This window comes from Fukomys damarensis, unplaced genomic scaffold (assembly GCF_012274545.1).
Source record: "Fukomys damarensis isolate Sample0158 unplaced genomic scaffold, DMR_v1.0_HiC HiC_scaffold_8, whole genome shotgun sequence".
NCBI classification, from domain to species: domain Eukaryota; kingdom Metazoa; phylum Chordata; class Mammalia; order Rodentia; family Bathyergidae; genus Fukomys; species Fukomys damarensis.
The window spans coordinates 4,695,778-4,708,798 of record NW_022900920.1 but is presented as its reverse complement, the minus strand read 5'-3'; the positions used below and the strand labels follow the sequence as shown (position 1 = coordinate 4,708,798).

General features: G+C 35.2%; 1 protein-coding gene across 3 annotated transcripts in view; it reads left to right on the top strand.

The window, feature by feature from the left end:
* Positions 1 to 13,021, top strand: part of Chuk (component of inhibitor of nuclear factor kappa B kinase complex) — a 32,043-nt gene that overhangs the window by 1,344 nt on the left and 17,678 nt on the right. For all 3 annotated transcript variants that reach the window (XR_783122.2, XM_010638536.3, XM_033761317.1), the window contains exons 2-10: positions 3,290 to 3,384; positions 5,954 to 6,068; positions 6,903 to 6,972; positions 7,784 to 7,872; positions 9,047 to 9,136; positions 9,272 to 9,396; positions 9,573 to 9,680; positions 10,363 to 10,498; positions 12,252 to 12,446. Coding sequence is in view for 2 of the 3 variants with exons in the window: in XM_010638536.3 (XP_010636838.1) it covers positions 3,290 to 3,384; positions 5,954 to 6,068; positions 6,903 to 6,972; positions 7,784 to 7,872; positions 9,047 to 9,136; positions 9,272 to 9,396; positions 9,573 to 9,680; positions 10,363 to 10,498; positions 12,252 to 12,446 (1,023 nt within the window). In the remaining variant the exon portion in view is untranslated. The remainder of the gene's footprint in view (positions 1 to 3,289; positions 3,385 to 5,953; positions 6,069 to 6,902; positions 6,973 to 7,783; positions 7,873 to 9,046; positions 9,137 to 9,271; positions 9,397 to 9,572; positions 9,681 to 10,362; positions 10,499 to 12,251; positions 12,447 to 13,021) is intronic.

Here is a 13,021-nt window from a genome sequence, read left to right as displayed (position 1 = left end):
AAACATTATGGTCCATCCTCATCCACTATACTCACAAAATCTGGCACTAAGCAACTCCTGGCTCCTCCCCAAAGCCAAAATGACCATGGAAGGTAACATTTTTAACGTATTTGAGTACTGAAGCACCCGGGTCAGCGCCAATAAGATACTCAAGAAAGACTTACAGGCTGCTTCAGAAAGTGGCAAGAGCAATGGGATAAGTGTTCAAATGAGGGGGAATATTTTGAAGGGTATTAATGGCAAGGTGTCTTTAATTTTTAAAAATTTAAATAATTACTATATTTTTCAATCATGCCTTCTACATCCTGGGTCTATTTGAGAGTTAAGTAAGATTGTAATGTATATAAAACTAAGTCCTTGAACTGGCAAATGCCACATCACAGCTGTAGCTTCTTTGTTGTTGCTTTTATCATAATTTTCATCCTCTTTAATTGACCCTAAAAGGGGAAATGTCAAGATAAAAATAGTGCTGTAGGAAAATTACTTTTTTAAGAGATAAATTTGGAAAAACAGAGGACAAGATGATCAGTTAAGATATTACTAAAATGTCTGTACTTGGCGAATCCAGAAAAAGAAATCATAATTTAAGGAACATGATTTTGGAGAGACTGTAAGTAAGGTTAGAAATGAGGAGAAATAGCCATCTATTTTCAGAGAATTGGTGTGCAATTAGAATGACATATGTCATTGATAGAACTGGAAAAACTGAAGCAGCTTTCTAAATAAAGCACAGACGGAAGTCTTAGGTAAAAAAGAAGGTAAAGAACTAAGGCATTAAGTATTTTCCTAGTAAAATGTAAATTTAATAATTCTTAGCATCTGAGGGAACATAATGCACTCAGAAAAAGAGAAAGACAAGTGCTTTCAGTGGGATATTTCCTGTGTTATCTAAGCCTGCTCATTAGCCTGGTGTTAAGGAAGAAAGTGTGTGTGCTGGTATAGTATACTTTTATGACTGCTGCTTTTTTTTTTTGAGACAGAGTCTCACTATGTAGCCCAGGTGGGCCTAGAACTTGCAGCAATCTTCTACCTCAGCCTTCTGAGTGCTGGGATTACAAGTGTGTGCCACCACACTTGGCCTGTGACTACTAAAAAATTTTGATTCCTGGCTGAGGATAGATAAAGATGATTTTTTTTTTTTTTTTTGCTTTCTGTGCACCAGGCCCTGGTTTCAATCCCCAGCACACTCAAAACAAAAACAGAAACTTTTTTATTGGAGTAAAGAATAAAGTTCACCATTTTAACTGTGTAGTTCAGTAACCTGGAGCACATCCACATCAGTATGCAACTGTTACCACCATTTATTTCCAAAACTTTTTTTTATTTCTCAGACTGAAACTCTGTACTCATTAAACAATAATTCCATCTCCCCCTCTCCCTATCCCCTGGCAATATTATTCTACTTCTTGTCCCTGTGAAATCCATTACTTTCTTGTTGTTGTTACCAGGGATCAAACTCAGGTCCTTTTGCTTGCAAGGCGGGCGGTGGAACCACTGAGCTCAATCCCTGGCCTGTGGAATCCGTTACTTTAAATAGAAATTTAAAGTCTTAAAAATCTCTCAGGGACTTTCTAATTGATCAGAGTGCCCTTCCCCAAAAGTGGGACATCTGATAACCAGACCTGTAGTAAGGAGAGAAGGAACAATCTATAAAAAGATTAGGAAACAGGATCACTTATCTTTCAATATATACTAATGTTGAGTAGAAGCCATGTCCCAGTATTTTATGTACAGTTCTCAAAGTACAATGAAGAAGAAGTAAGGACATGAGATGGTTTATTTAGTTGGTTACTGCACTGGGTACTGACAGTGCCAAAATCAGAAACAGGCTTATCTACCTTACAGAAGGTTTCAAGTCTATGAAAGAAATAGACATAAAAACAGAGTGTGGTACTTTATATATTTGTAAAGTAATAAAGAAGCATGGCAGAGGAACCAAAGAACTCTTTCTAGGGAATATGGTAGTGCCTCTCAAAGTGTGTTGTAAAAAATAAGTTCCATGAATACTTTAAAGAAAGGGTATAGGGGCTGGGAATATAGATCAGAGGTAGAAAGCTTGCCCAGCATGTGCAAGACAATCCCCAGCGTGGGAGGGAGGGTGGAGAAAGTGACATTTGCTCTTCCATGGATTTTGTATTCACAGATTCAACCAACTGTGGATTGAAAGTATTTGGGAAAACAATGCATCTGTACTGAATATGTATAGAAGTTTTCTTGTCATTATTCCCTAAATAATACAGTGTAGCAACAATTTATATATCATTTATCTTGTATTAGGCATTATAAGTAATCTAGAGATGATTTGCAGTATATAGGATATACATAGGTTATATGCAAATACCATGCTATTTTATGTAATGAATTTGAGAATCTGCAGATTTTGGTATCCTCTGGAGATCCTGGAAACAGTCCTCCACATATCAAGGGATGACTTTACTATGTTCAAATGCAATGGGTAAATGCTATATATAATATCCCTTTGTTTAGAGGTTGAAAAGTTTAAAAAAAAGGAAACTAGCTTAGTATTTTCTTTTAATTACAAATATATAATGTAAAATTTATCATTGTAAATTTTTTTCGGGGGGGTGCTGGGGATCTAAACCTAGGGCCTTGTGCAATCTTGGTAAGTGCTCTACCAATTCAGTCATTGAGCTACACCTCTAGTCCCAGTTTGACAACTTTAAATACACAATTCTGTTACATTAGGTGTATTTGCGCTATGCAACTATCATTGCTGTCCAACTCCAAAATATCCATTCATATGAGAATTTAGAGTTTAGTGGTGTTCATGGCTGAACAGATAGTCGAGATGGGAATAAAACTTTACATGAGATGTAACTACAACCAGGGTCCTATTCGTAATGAAAAGTTGAAGAGAGGGAATACTATGGTTAGGCTAGCTGACAGTCTGTCCTAATTCCTTTCTTCTCTATACACTTTATCTTATCTTGTCCTTAGCCTCTTTCTCCCTCCCAGCTCCCAATTCACTCTCCCATTCAAGGTATGTCTTACTTCACTCCCCACTTACAATTTTTTTCCCTTCCAGCCCCTGGGCACTTCTCTGTTTACTCAGAACCTTTACCGCACCTCTGATTTTTGTCAGAGATTACACATTTTGAAAGCATTGACTTAACAGTCTCATGGTTTATCTAACAAAAGTATAGACTCAAGAAAGCTGTGGATAGTTTGTTTAAAAAGTGTTGTTTCCCTGAGTTAACATTTCTTTGATAGCAAGCAAATCTGTGCAAGAACCTAACTTATTTTTTCTGTTGACTTTCTGTTTTGGCAGGAACTTGATCTCAAAATAGCCATTAAATCTTGCCGCCTAGAGCTAAGTACCAAAAACAGAGAACGGTGGTGTCATGAAATCCAGATTATGAAGAAGTAAGTGTATTCAGTGACTTTTATTTCTCCAGTGCTCCAGCCCTGACAATAGCGAAGGGGGCCTAGAATCCACTCTTAGGATCTTTCGGAGAACATATTTTTCGCTTTGTCATCACTGTATTTATTCTATTTCATTTAATTACATCACTATATGTATTAATTACTTTTCTCTAGTTGCTAAAACAAAATACCTGACACCCAAAGGAGGAGGAAAGATTTATTTGGCTTACAGTTCGTAGAGGTTTCAGTCCATAATCAGCTGGCTGCAAGACAGAGTGGATTGCAGACAGGCCGACTTTCGGAAGGAGAAACAAACAGTTCATGGTAGCCAGAATGTAGCAAAAGCAACAAGAGTTTAACAGCGGCTTTCTGTCCCTTTTATCTTATTCAGACTACCGGGATTAGGGTGGTGCCAAACCAATCAGTGTACTGGTTTAAAACACCCTTAACCCCAGCATCATACACACTTAATCTCAGTATCACAGACTCTAGATTAAGCCATCACATGAGCCTTTCATGGGACATCTAGACCCAAACCATAACACCATGTGATTAAGAAAGTTTAGTTTAAAAGTCAGCTAGTTATTACCAGAATCACTTCTCTCAAGGCAAAATTTATTTCTTCTGGATCTTGAGAAATCCCCATGTATCATACTTCTTAGTTAAACTACTACAAATTTTAATAAATCACTGTTCTCCCTTCTTTTGCATTTACTTCTGTTAAATAGTCCTACTGCTTTGTTAAAACTTACCCCCAAATTTAGTGGCTTAAAACTATAAGCATTTACTATCTATACTTTCTCTGGTTTAGGAATATGGGAGTGGCTTAGTTGTTTGGTTCTAGCTTAGGGTCTCTTGAGATATCTCAAACTGTTGGCCAGAGCTGGGGATTTAGCTCAGTGGCACCATGCCTGCCTTGCAAGTGCAAGGTTTTGAGTTCGATTCCTGGTACTGCAAAAAAAAAAAAAAAAATCAAATTGTTGGCCAGAGCTGCAGTCTTCCAAGGCTTAACCAGGGATGATATAGTGACTTCTAGGATCACTTGTATGGTTGCTGGAAAGAGGCATCAGTTCCTCACAATGTGGGCCTCCTTAGGGAAACCTGAAATTATAACATGGCAGCTAGCTTCCCCAGAGCAAGTGATTCGTGAGAGAGAAGAAGATGAAGACTGACACGTCTTTTATGAAGTTTTTCAGAAGTCACGTTGCATTCTTTCCACCATACTTCATGCTTTCCACCAAATTCTGTTAGAAATGAATCACTAGTTGGGCATGGTGATGCACCCCTTTAATCCTAGCACTCAGGAGGCTGAATGAGGCAGGAGTATTGCCGAGAGTTGGAGGCCAGCGTAGGCTACACAGTGAGTTCTAGGCTAGCCTGAATTACATAGCTAGACCCTGTCTCAAAAACAACAAAAAACAAAAACCAAAAATAAAATGAGTCACTAGTAATATCACATACTCAAGGAGAAAAAAATTAAGCTCGTAAAGGGATAGGTGGACATACTTTAAACGTTCACAGATAATATGCTTCTAACCGATAGTGTAATTGTACTGATCATTCGTCTAGTTGTCATTATAGCCCTGTGTTTAGGTATTATCCCTGTTTTGTATATGAGTAAGCTGGAGCTCATACAGTCACGGCTGGTAGTAGAGTCTGGGTTTGACATGATCACTTTCTGACTCCAGTGTTGTGCTCCGTTCAATTTTTATACTTCTAAAATGTGGCTACATAGCAGAATCATCAAGAAAACATAATATAAATTCTCAGGTCCTCCATGTAGAGATTTTCTTCCTTTAGGTCCTAGGACATGGGAATCTATACCAGTTGATGATGATGATGATGACTGACAGATTGCTAATAAGAAAAAAAAAGAACTGTTATTTAATATATAGTATGATTCAGCATTTATTGAAAATTTTGTGCTTAAAACTAAAAGGAAGTATTATTATTCACATTTTATTAGTATTCACCTCTGGGTAACATTGTTAGTGATCATTAGAGAGGCATCAGTGTTGGGGAATCTTTTAGAGATCGAGTTCTCAAACTGCAACCCAAAACCCACTTGTTTATCACAAAGTGCCAACACTGCAATTAAATCTAAATGCTCAGCTGCTGGGATAATGCTGGTGCGAGTTGGCTCACATGCCTACAGAGTGAGCTCTGGTACCTGCTGCAGCACACATGCCATAGGTTTACTAATATAAGCTTTGGAGCCAGACTACCTGATTTGAATCCTTATTGACAACCTACTTGCTGTGACATCTTGTCACTTTACTAATTCATGCTTCAATTTTTTCCTGTTTTAAGAAATGCTTAGTAAATCTACTTTATTCATGGTGTTGTGACAAGTAAATAAGTTAATATATTTATCTGATTGACACAGAAATCTAATAGTAATGATGGTATTTTAATGTACATTTTCCTTCTAAAAATTACTGATTTTTAGTTACACAAATCACAAATTAGAATTTTATAAAATACCAGTGTTCCCTATGTCACTCCCTAACCCCCAATTAAGTACCATTTCACATCCAGTTCCTTTATAATGTCTTTCCCTTCTTGTTAGGTTGAACCATGCTAATGTTGTAAAGGCCTGTGATGTTCCTGAGGAACTGAATTTTTTGATTAATGATGTGCCTCTTCTAGCAATGGAATACTGTTCTGGAGGAGATCTCCGGAAGGTAGTGTGGATGGTTTGAGATAATAAGATAGTAAATCATAAACTTTAGCAGTTTTGAATCATATTCTATATGATAATCTATAAGAATCAGAATACTATGGTCTGCTACCTGTTTTGTAAGTAAAGTTTTATTGGAAGACAGCCATGTTCATGTCTATAGCTGCAGAACTGAGTAGTTCTGACAGACTGTATGGCTTAAAAACCCTAAAATATTTACTATTTGTCCCTGTGTAGAAAATGCTTACTGACCCCTGATTTAGAACATGCATTTTTTTGGTTGTTTGCAAAATTAGACTAAATTGATAGTGTTAAATCAAACTGTCAGTGTTTAAGGTTGTTATAAAAAGGTTGTCTTTTCAGCTGGGCATGGTGGCACAAGCCTGTAGTCTCAGCCCTGAGGCAGGAGGATCGCCATTAAGTTCAGGGCCAGCCTGGGCTACATAGTGAATTCCAGGCCAGCCTGGATCACATAGCGAGATCCTGTTTTAAAAACAAGAACAACAAAGTTGTCTTTTCTACTGCAGTCTTTCTTTCCTAACTTATTTTAAATTTGTCCATATGGCTATTTGTATATAGCTATATCTCTGTGAGATTTCCCAGCCTTTTTCAATTTCAGTTTCAAATATTTTTGCCCCTTATCCTTACTTTTGTGAGCTTTGTCATGAAATTTACATGTCCTCTACATGAATTTCATGATTTTTCCCCTTCGTATACTTTATCATGACTCTTTTTCCTTAAGTATTCTCTTCAAGTATAGTGATTAATATTTGTTGCTATTGCTGCCCAGCAATTTGTAGTATACATTTTTAGACTTACTATTTTTTTTTTCCTTTAGCTACTCAACAAACCAGAAAATTGTTGTGGACTTAAAGAAAGTCAGATACTTTCTTTACTCAGTGATATAGGTATGTATTCAATATTTTTAAATACCATTATGAATCAGTGCCCCTTTTTGTGTAAAAGATTCTGTGTACTTCTTGGGAATTAAGGATAATTGTTAATATACTGTGCATAGCATATTGATATTTATAAGAAATTATTAAAATGTGTTACTACTATTCATTCTAAAATAAAACTAGAATATTTTGTTATGTATTTTTTAGCTTTCTAGAAGTCATTTGCCTAATAGATCTTCCAGGTATTGGCAAGAAATAGTGTGAAATGAACTTGCTTAGTTTCACTCCCTGAACCTTCAGTTAACATAGTAATTTTGTTCACCATCGAATTAGAGCCCTTTGGGGAAGAAGTTCTCAAGTCAATTCTTAAGAATGAAATTCTGATTTAATCATAATTGTTCCCGAAAAATCCCTGAGATAACAGAACCTAGGCCCTTGCAAGATGCTCAAAAACTAAGAATTGATTTACCTATGTATTTTAGTTTTGCTTCTTTTCCAGGTCATAAGGGCTGAAGTTTAGTTGAAGAGGGTGATTTAGGTGAGAGGAAAATGTCATAAGGGTTATAGGAATTTTCTCAGTTGATCTTTACATTTCTTTTTAATGTTAATTGTAATAAATTAAATGACCATATATTGTAACTTCAGTGTGTATTTATTGTTACTCTATTTTCTGTAAAGAAAATCTATTGTAATTGTAATAGTTGAGAGGTTGTGATGGTCCATATAAATTCGAGCATCAGTGCAGACCTGTACAAAATGTGATAGTTTTTTTTTTTAAATGAATGTTTTCTCTTCAAAATACTTTTTAAACTTTTTATAGGGTCTGGGATTCGTTATTTGCATGAAAATAAAATTATACATCGAGATCTAAAACCTGAAAATATAGTTCTTCAGGAAGTTGGTGGAAAGGTAGGTTAACCTGAAGAAATGTTCTGTGCCTATTGCACATAGTCTCCTTGATGCAGTTTTTAAGCTTTTGTATTCTTCTTGTGTACCCGTAGCACTCTGTACTCTTTCTATTTCAGTCCTCACCACAGTCAACTGTAGTTCTGTGGTTAGATTTTGTCTCATTTCCTAAACATTGGCTCCTTCAGAGAAGAAAGCGAACCTCTCGTTCATGTGTTTTTCTAGCACTGTTTGTAGCAGAGATAGTGGGCAGTAAATAAATTATCAACCCTATTTTATTAAGAAGCACATCTAAAATGCATACATATACATCCTGAGCCTGCTTTGCTTTAAGAAAAAAAAGTGTTTCTTTAAAACTCATTTTCCTTCTTCCAAATCCTAAGCTCTGTATTTAATTAAAACTTGATTTCTCAGATTCCTAAGTAGATCATGTTAAGAAATTGTAAATTGACTTCTAACATATTTTCATCAGAATAATTTGAGCTCTTTTCTTGTTTCCAGCATTTAAGTTTCATCCCAGTGAAGACTTAAAGCCATGAGTTTAAAACTTGCATTGGATTATATAGTAACTCTTAGTAAAGATGATAATTGGTCAACTGGAAGTGATGGCCCTATGATGATGATGCTTCTCATAGAAGCCTTTTACATATACTTTTGCACCAATTATCTCTGCTTACTGTTTTTTGGTTTTGTTTTTGTTTTTTTAATCTATCTGAAGACCTAGGAACATACTTGAATTAACACAAATGTTGCTTCACATTTAATCCTTCCTATAGTAGTGTATACTCCTTTAAATTCGGGTATCATCCTTTGCCTTCCAATTTAATGGATCAAATTTAATACAGAATATACCAAAATAAAAATTAATAGTCAACCTATGTTTATTTTTTACCACGTATCAGGCACTATGTTCTTTATTTTCACTATTTTCTTGACTCTTAATAAATAATTCTGTAAAGTAGGAACTGTTAGTTATCTAACTAAATAAGATACTCCAAGAGGTTAAATAATTTGATCAAGAATACATGGTTGGTTTAGTGGTGGAGCTCAGCCTTGAAACAAATTCAAATCCCAGGCTTTTTATTACTACACTGTGTACAATCTTACAAGGATGTTGTTGCCTTTGCTTTCCAATATTTCAACCATGTAATATTTATTTTGTCCTATTATTTTGCAGATAATGCACAAAATAATTGATCTGGGATATGCCAAAGATGTTGATCAAGGAAGTCTCTGTACATCTTTTGTGGGAACACTGCAGTATCTGGTGAGACATGTAATATTTCTTTGAATTTAAATGTATTAGACTCATTCTATGAAGGTCATGTATGTAGTAGTTTGAAAATAAAGTAGCCTTTCCCTTATAGTATTGGCATTTAAAACATTTTCTCTTTCTTTCTAGGCCCCAGAACTCTTTGAGAATAAGCCTTACACAGCTACTGTTGATTATTGGAGCTTTGGGACAATGGTGTTTGAATGCATTGCTGGATATAGGCCTTTTTTGCATCATCTGCAGCCATTTACCTGGTAAGACCTAGATGAGAACTTTGATGTACTTAATGTAAACTTTTTTAGTTGTTTGCTTTTTTCATTTACTTTATAATTCCTTTTTAAAATCAGAATTGAATAAAATAAAATGACAGGAAATCTTGGAGTATTTGTCAGAATCACATTGTCAACTGAGGTATCTTTTGTTTTCCTAGGCATGAAAAAATTAAGAAGAAGGATCCAAAATGTATATTTGCTTGTGAGGAGATGACTGGAGAAGTTCGGTTTAGTAGTCATTTACCTCAGCCAAATAGCCTTTGTAGGTAAGTGCATTTTAGTTGAGAAAATTTGCCTCAGTTTGTTCAGGATTGTAAAAGAAGAGTAAAGTAGTTGTCTGTTTCAAGTATCATTTTCCAGTACAACTTTCTATAATTGTGGAAATGTTCACTTAACTACATTGATCACATAAAGTTTATTGAGCTTTCTGAACGCTTGAAAGGTGTTCAAAGGGAATTGTGGCCTAGTTCATTGATAGAATGTTACCTAAATTGCCTAGAACAAGTGCTAGTACTGCCAAAAAGACAAAAAGAGCTAGCTAGTGTGATTAAGGAACTGCATTTTAAATAAATAGTGATTGTAAGTAACATTGTGACTAATTGCTATCCTATTAGACAGTACAAATATTAATGAAACCAAGAACTGTTGCCATTCAGGGGATTAGCTTTGATGCTAAAACTACCCAGAGAATAGGTTCCCTGAAGAATGCAATTAGACTTATCTATTGGTGTTGTCATTATTAAACTTATATATGTGGGGTTTAGGCCTGTTTTCTTATGGCAGAAAGTTTGTCTCCTATCATTTCATGAACTATTTCAAAGTAAGATATAAAATAGTATAGATAAGTGGTGAGAAAAGAAATGGACAGCTTATATAATTGTTTTTTAAATAATACCAAAGGTGAATTGGAACACAATCACATTCACTTTGTTTTTGTATATTTCTTAGTTTGATAGTAGAGCCTATGGAAAACTGGCTGCAGTTGATGCTGAATTGGGACCCACAGCAGAGAGGGGGACCTGTTGACCTTACTTTAAAGCAACCAAGATGTTTTGTATTAATGGATCACATTCTGAATTTGAAGGTTAGTTTTAATGAAGTATATTTCTTAAGACCTACATTGCAGTTAACTAGTTTCCTTGAAAACAGGATAAGTATATTTTAATAATCTTTTCATGGTATTTATTTGATAAAGAAAATTACATTCTTGGAGCTGATGCTTTTCTAAAAGAAGCTTTTCAGTTTGCTTCTAAGTGGCTTTTGTTGATTATTTCTTTGAAGCATCTTTATATTCTTTTCCCCTTGTTGGTACCATTAAAATACCTCATTCGTTTAGGTTTAATCATGCTAGATTTGGTTTAGTGAGAAAGGTTCTCATCTAATTTTCATATCTCTATACTTTCCATCCTGTAGTGTATGCAGCATAAACTGCCCTTCATCATCTTTTGAGATTAGAAGAGATCAGGAATATTCAGGGTGGTATGGCTGTAGATTGCCCTTCATCTTCTGAAAATGCTTTTAAAAAAAAAAAAACAAAAACTATCAGGAAATTAACAATCATGTTGGAGGGATTGGGCAGGTTTTGTTTGTTTGGCTTATTAAGTTACATTTAAACTGATCTGCTTATCTGCTTGGCTTTTTTACCAAATACTTGCCTTATACCTGCTTAACTATTACCTTACTTAAGTTTTTTATTGCTTCTCCTGCCATCAAATCCTTTATCTACTTTTGTGCTTTGACAGATGCTTCCCTTCTGCCAAGAATAATCCTCATCTCTGTATATCTCCTTGCCCACGCTTAAGTGTCTTCAGTTTGTTTTGTTTTGTTTTGTTTTTTTGGTACCAGGGATCGAACTCGGGTCCTTGCACTTGCGAGGCAAGCCACCTTCAGTTTGCTTCTTCTTTACATGCTGTCTGCCACACAATATGTCAGTCATATTTTGTATATTCTCTAATTTTCTCATCTGCCATTCATGCCTCTCCACTCTCTGGCTGTCCTTGGTTATCTGGACAGAGCCTCACTTTACTCAGTCTCACACTCACTTAGCCTATATCAGGCTACTTTCACTGGAGCTTCATGTGAGAGTAAGACTGTTTTCTTATCTAACTTTAGACCTTTAGGCAGGTCACTGCTCACTGATTGGATTGCCTTATGAGGATAACAAAATTTTCTTCCATAGAAATAGGGGCCTACTCTTGTACTAGATGGTTGTTTCTTGACGCAACCTGAGGCAGTCAGACATGAGTTCAGACTCAGTCTCTATCAGTTACCAGCTGTGTGATTCCTAACAAATTATTTGACTTCATAGAGCCCTGGCTTTTCCCTCTGCTAAAAATGGAGATTAGAAAGTCTAATTAATGGGAATGTTTTGTGAATGCACAGTTGGTATCTATTAGGCACTTCGTACATGGGGATATTTCCTCCTATTTTTATGATATTGTTACTCAAAATAAATACTGAAGGGGCCTGGGATTTAGCTTAGTGGTTCTGCCGCTTGCCTCACAAGTGCAGGGTCCCGAGTTCGATCCCTGGTGCCAAAAATGAATAAAAGCTGTAGGTGTTTTTTTAAAACTGTAATTTTTATTTTTTATTATGTATGTCCCTAAAACTTTGAAATTTTATTTTTTGGCACTAACATCTATTGTACTAGAAAAGTGAACTGTTCTTCAGTTTTTAGAATGTTATTTTATAATTACAGAAAATCTCATTTTGGAGAATGAGTGAACCTTGTTTTGTTTAGAAGTAATGCCTTTTGCTCATATTCCTCTTTCAGTATCTTGCACTGAATTGTTATGTAGCAAATGATCAATAAATTTATCTTTTTGTTACTCATACAGATAGTACACATCCTAAATATGACTTCTGCAAAGATAATTTCTTTTCTGTTACCACCTGATGAAAGTCTTCATTCACTACAGTCTCGTATTGAGCGTGAAACTGGAATAAATACTGGCTCTCAGGAGCTTCTTTCGGAGACAGGAATTTCTCTGGATCCTCGGAAACCAGCTTCTCAATGTGTTTTAGATGGAGTTGTAAGAATCCTGTTTTCTTTTTTATATATATTTTTATATATTTTTTGATATAATATTTGTACTTAACTTATGGGGCACAGTATTGTAATTCAGTACATATTACAAGGTATAATGATCAATCAAGGTTATTAGTATTTCCATTTCCTCAAATACTATTATCTCTATATGTTAGTAATCTTCAAACTCCCTCTTTAGTTATTTTGAAGTGTGTAATTATTGTACACTAAAGTTACCTGCTGTGCTATATAAAAAGGGTTGTAAGAGAATTGTAATACACCTAAAAACTGTTAAGAAATCTGTATAGAGTTGTGTGCCCTGCATTTTTCAGTACATGCATGGAATCCCTTGGGAGTGCTATACATCTTATAATTCTTTTAGTTTTGCCTCACTGGTGACTTTATCATTGTTTTGCAGGTTAAATGAGATAGAAATACCACATTTTTTTTGAACTTTGTAATGCTTTCTCTATGATGTCATATCTATCCCCCATCCTCAAATATTCTTTTTCTTCTTACAATTGAAGCCTAGAATCTTTTTTTTTTAACTTATTTTATTTTTATTTGAAAATAATGGGA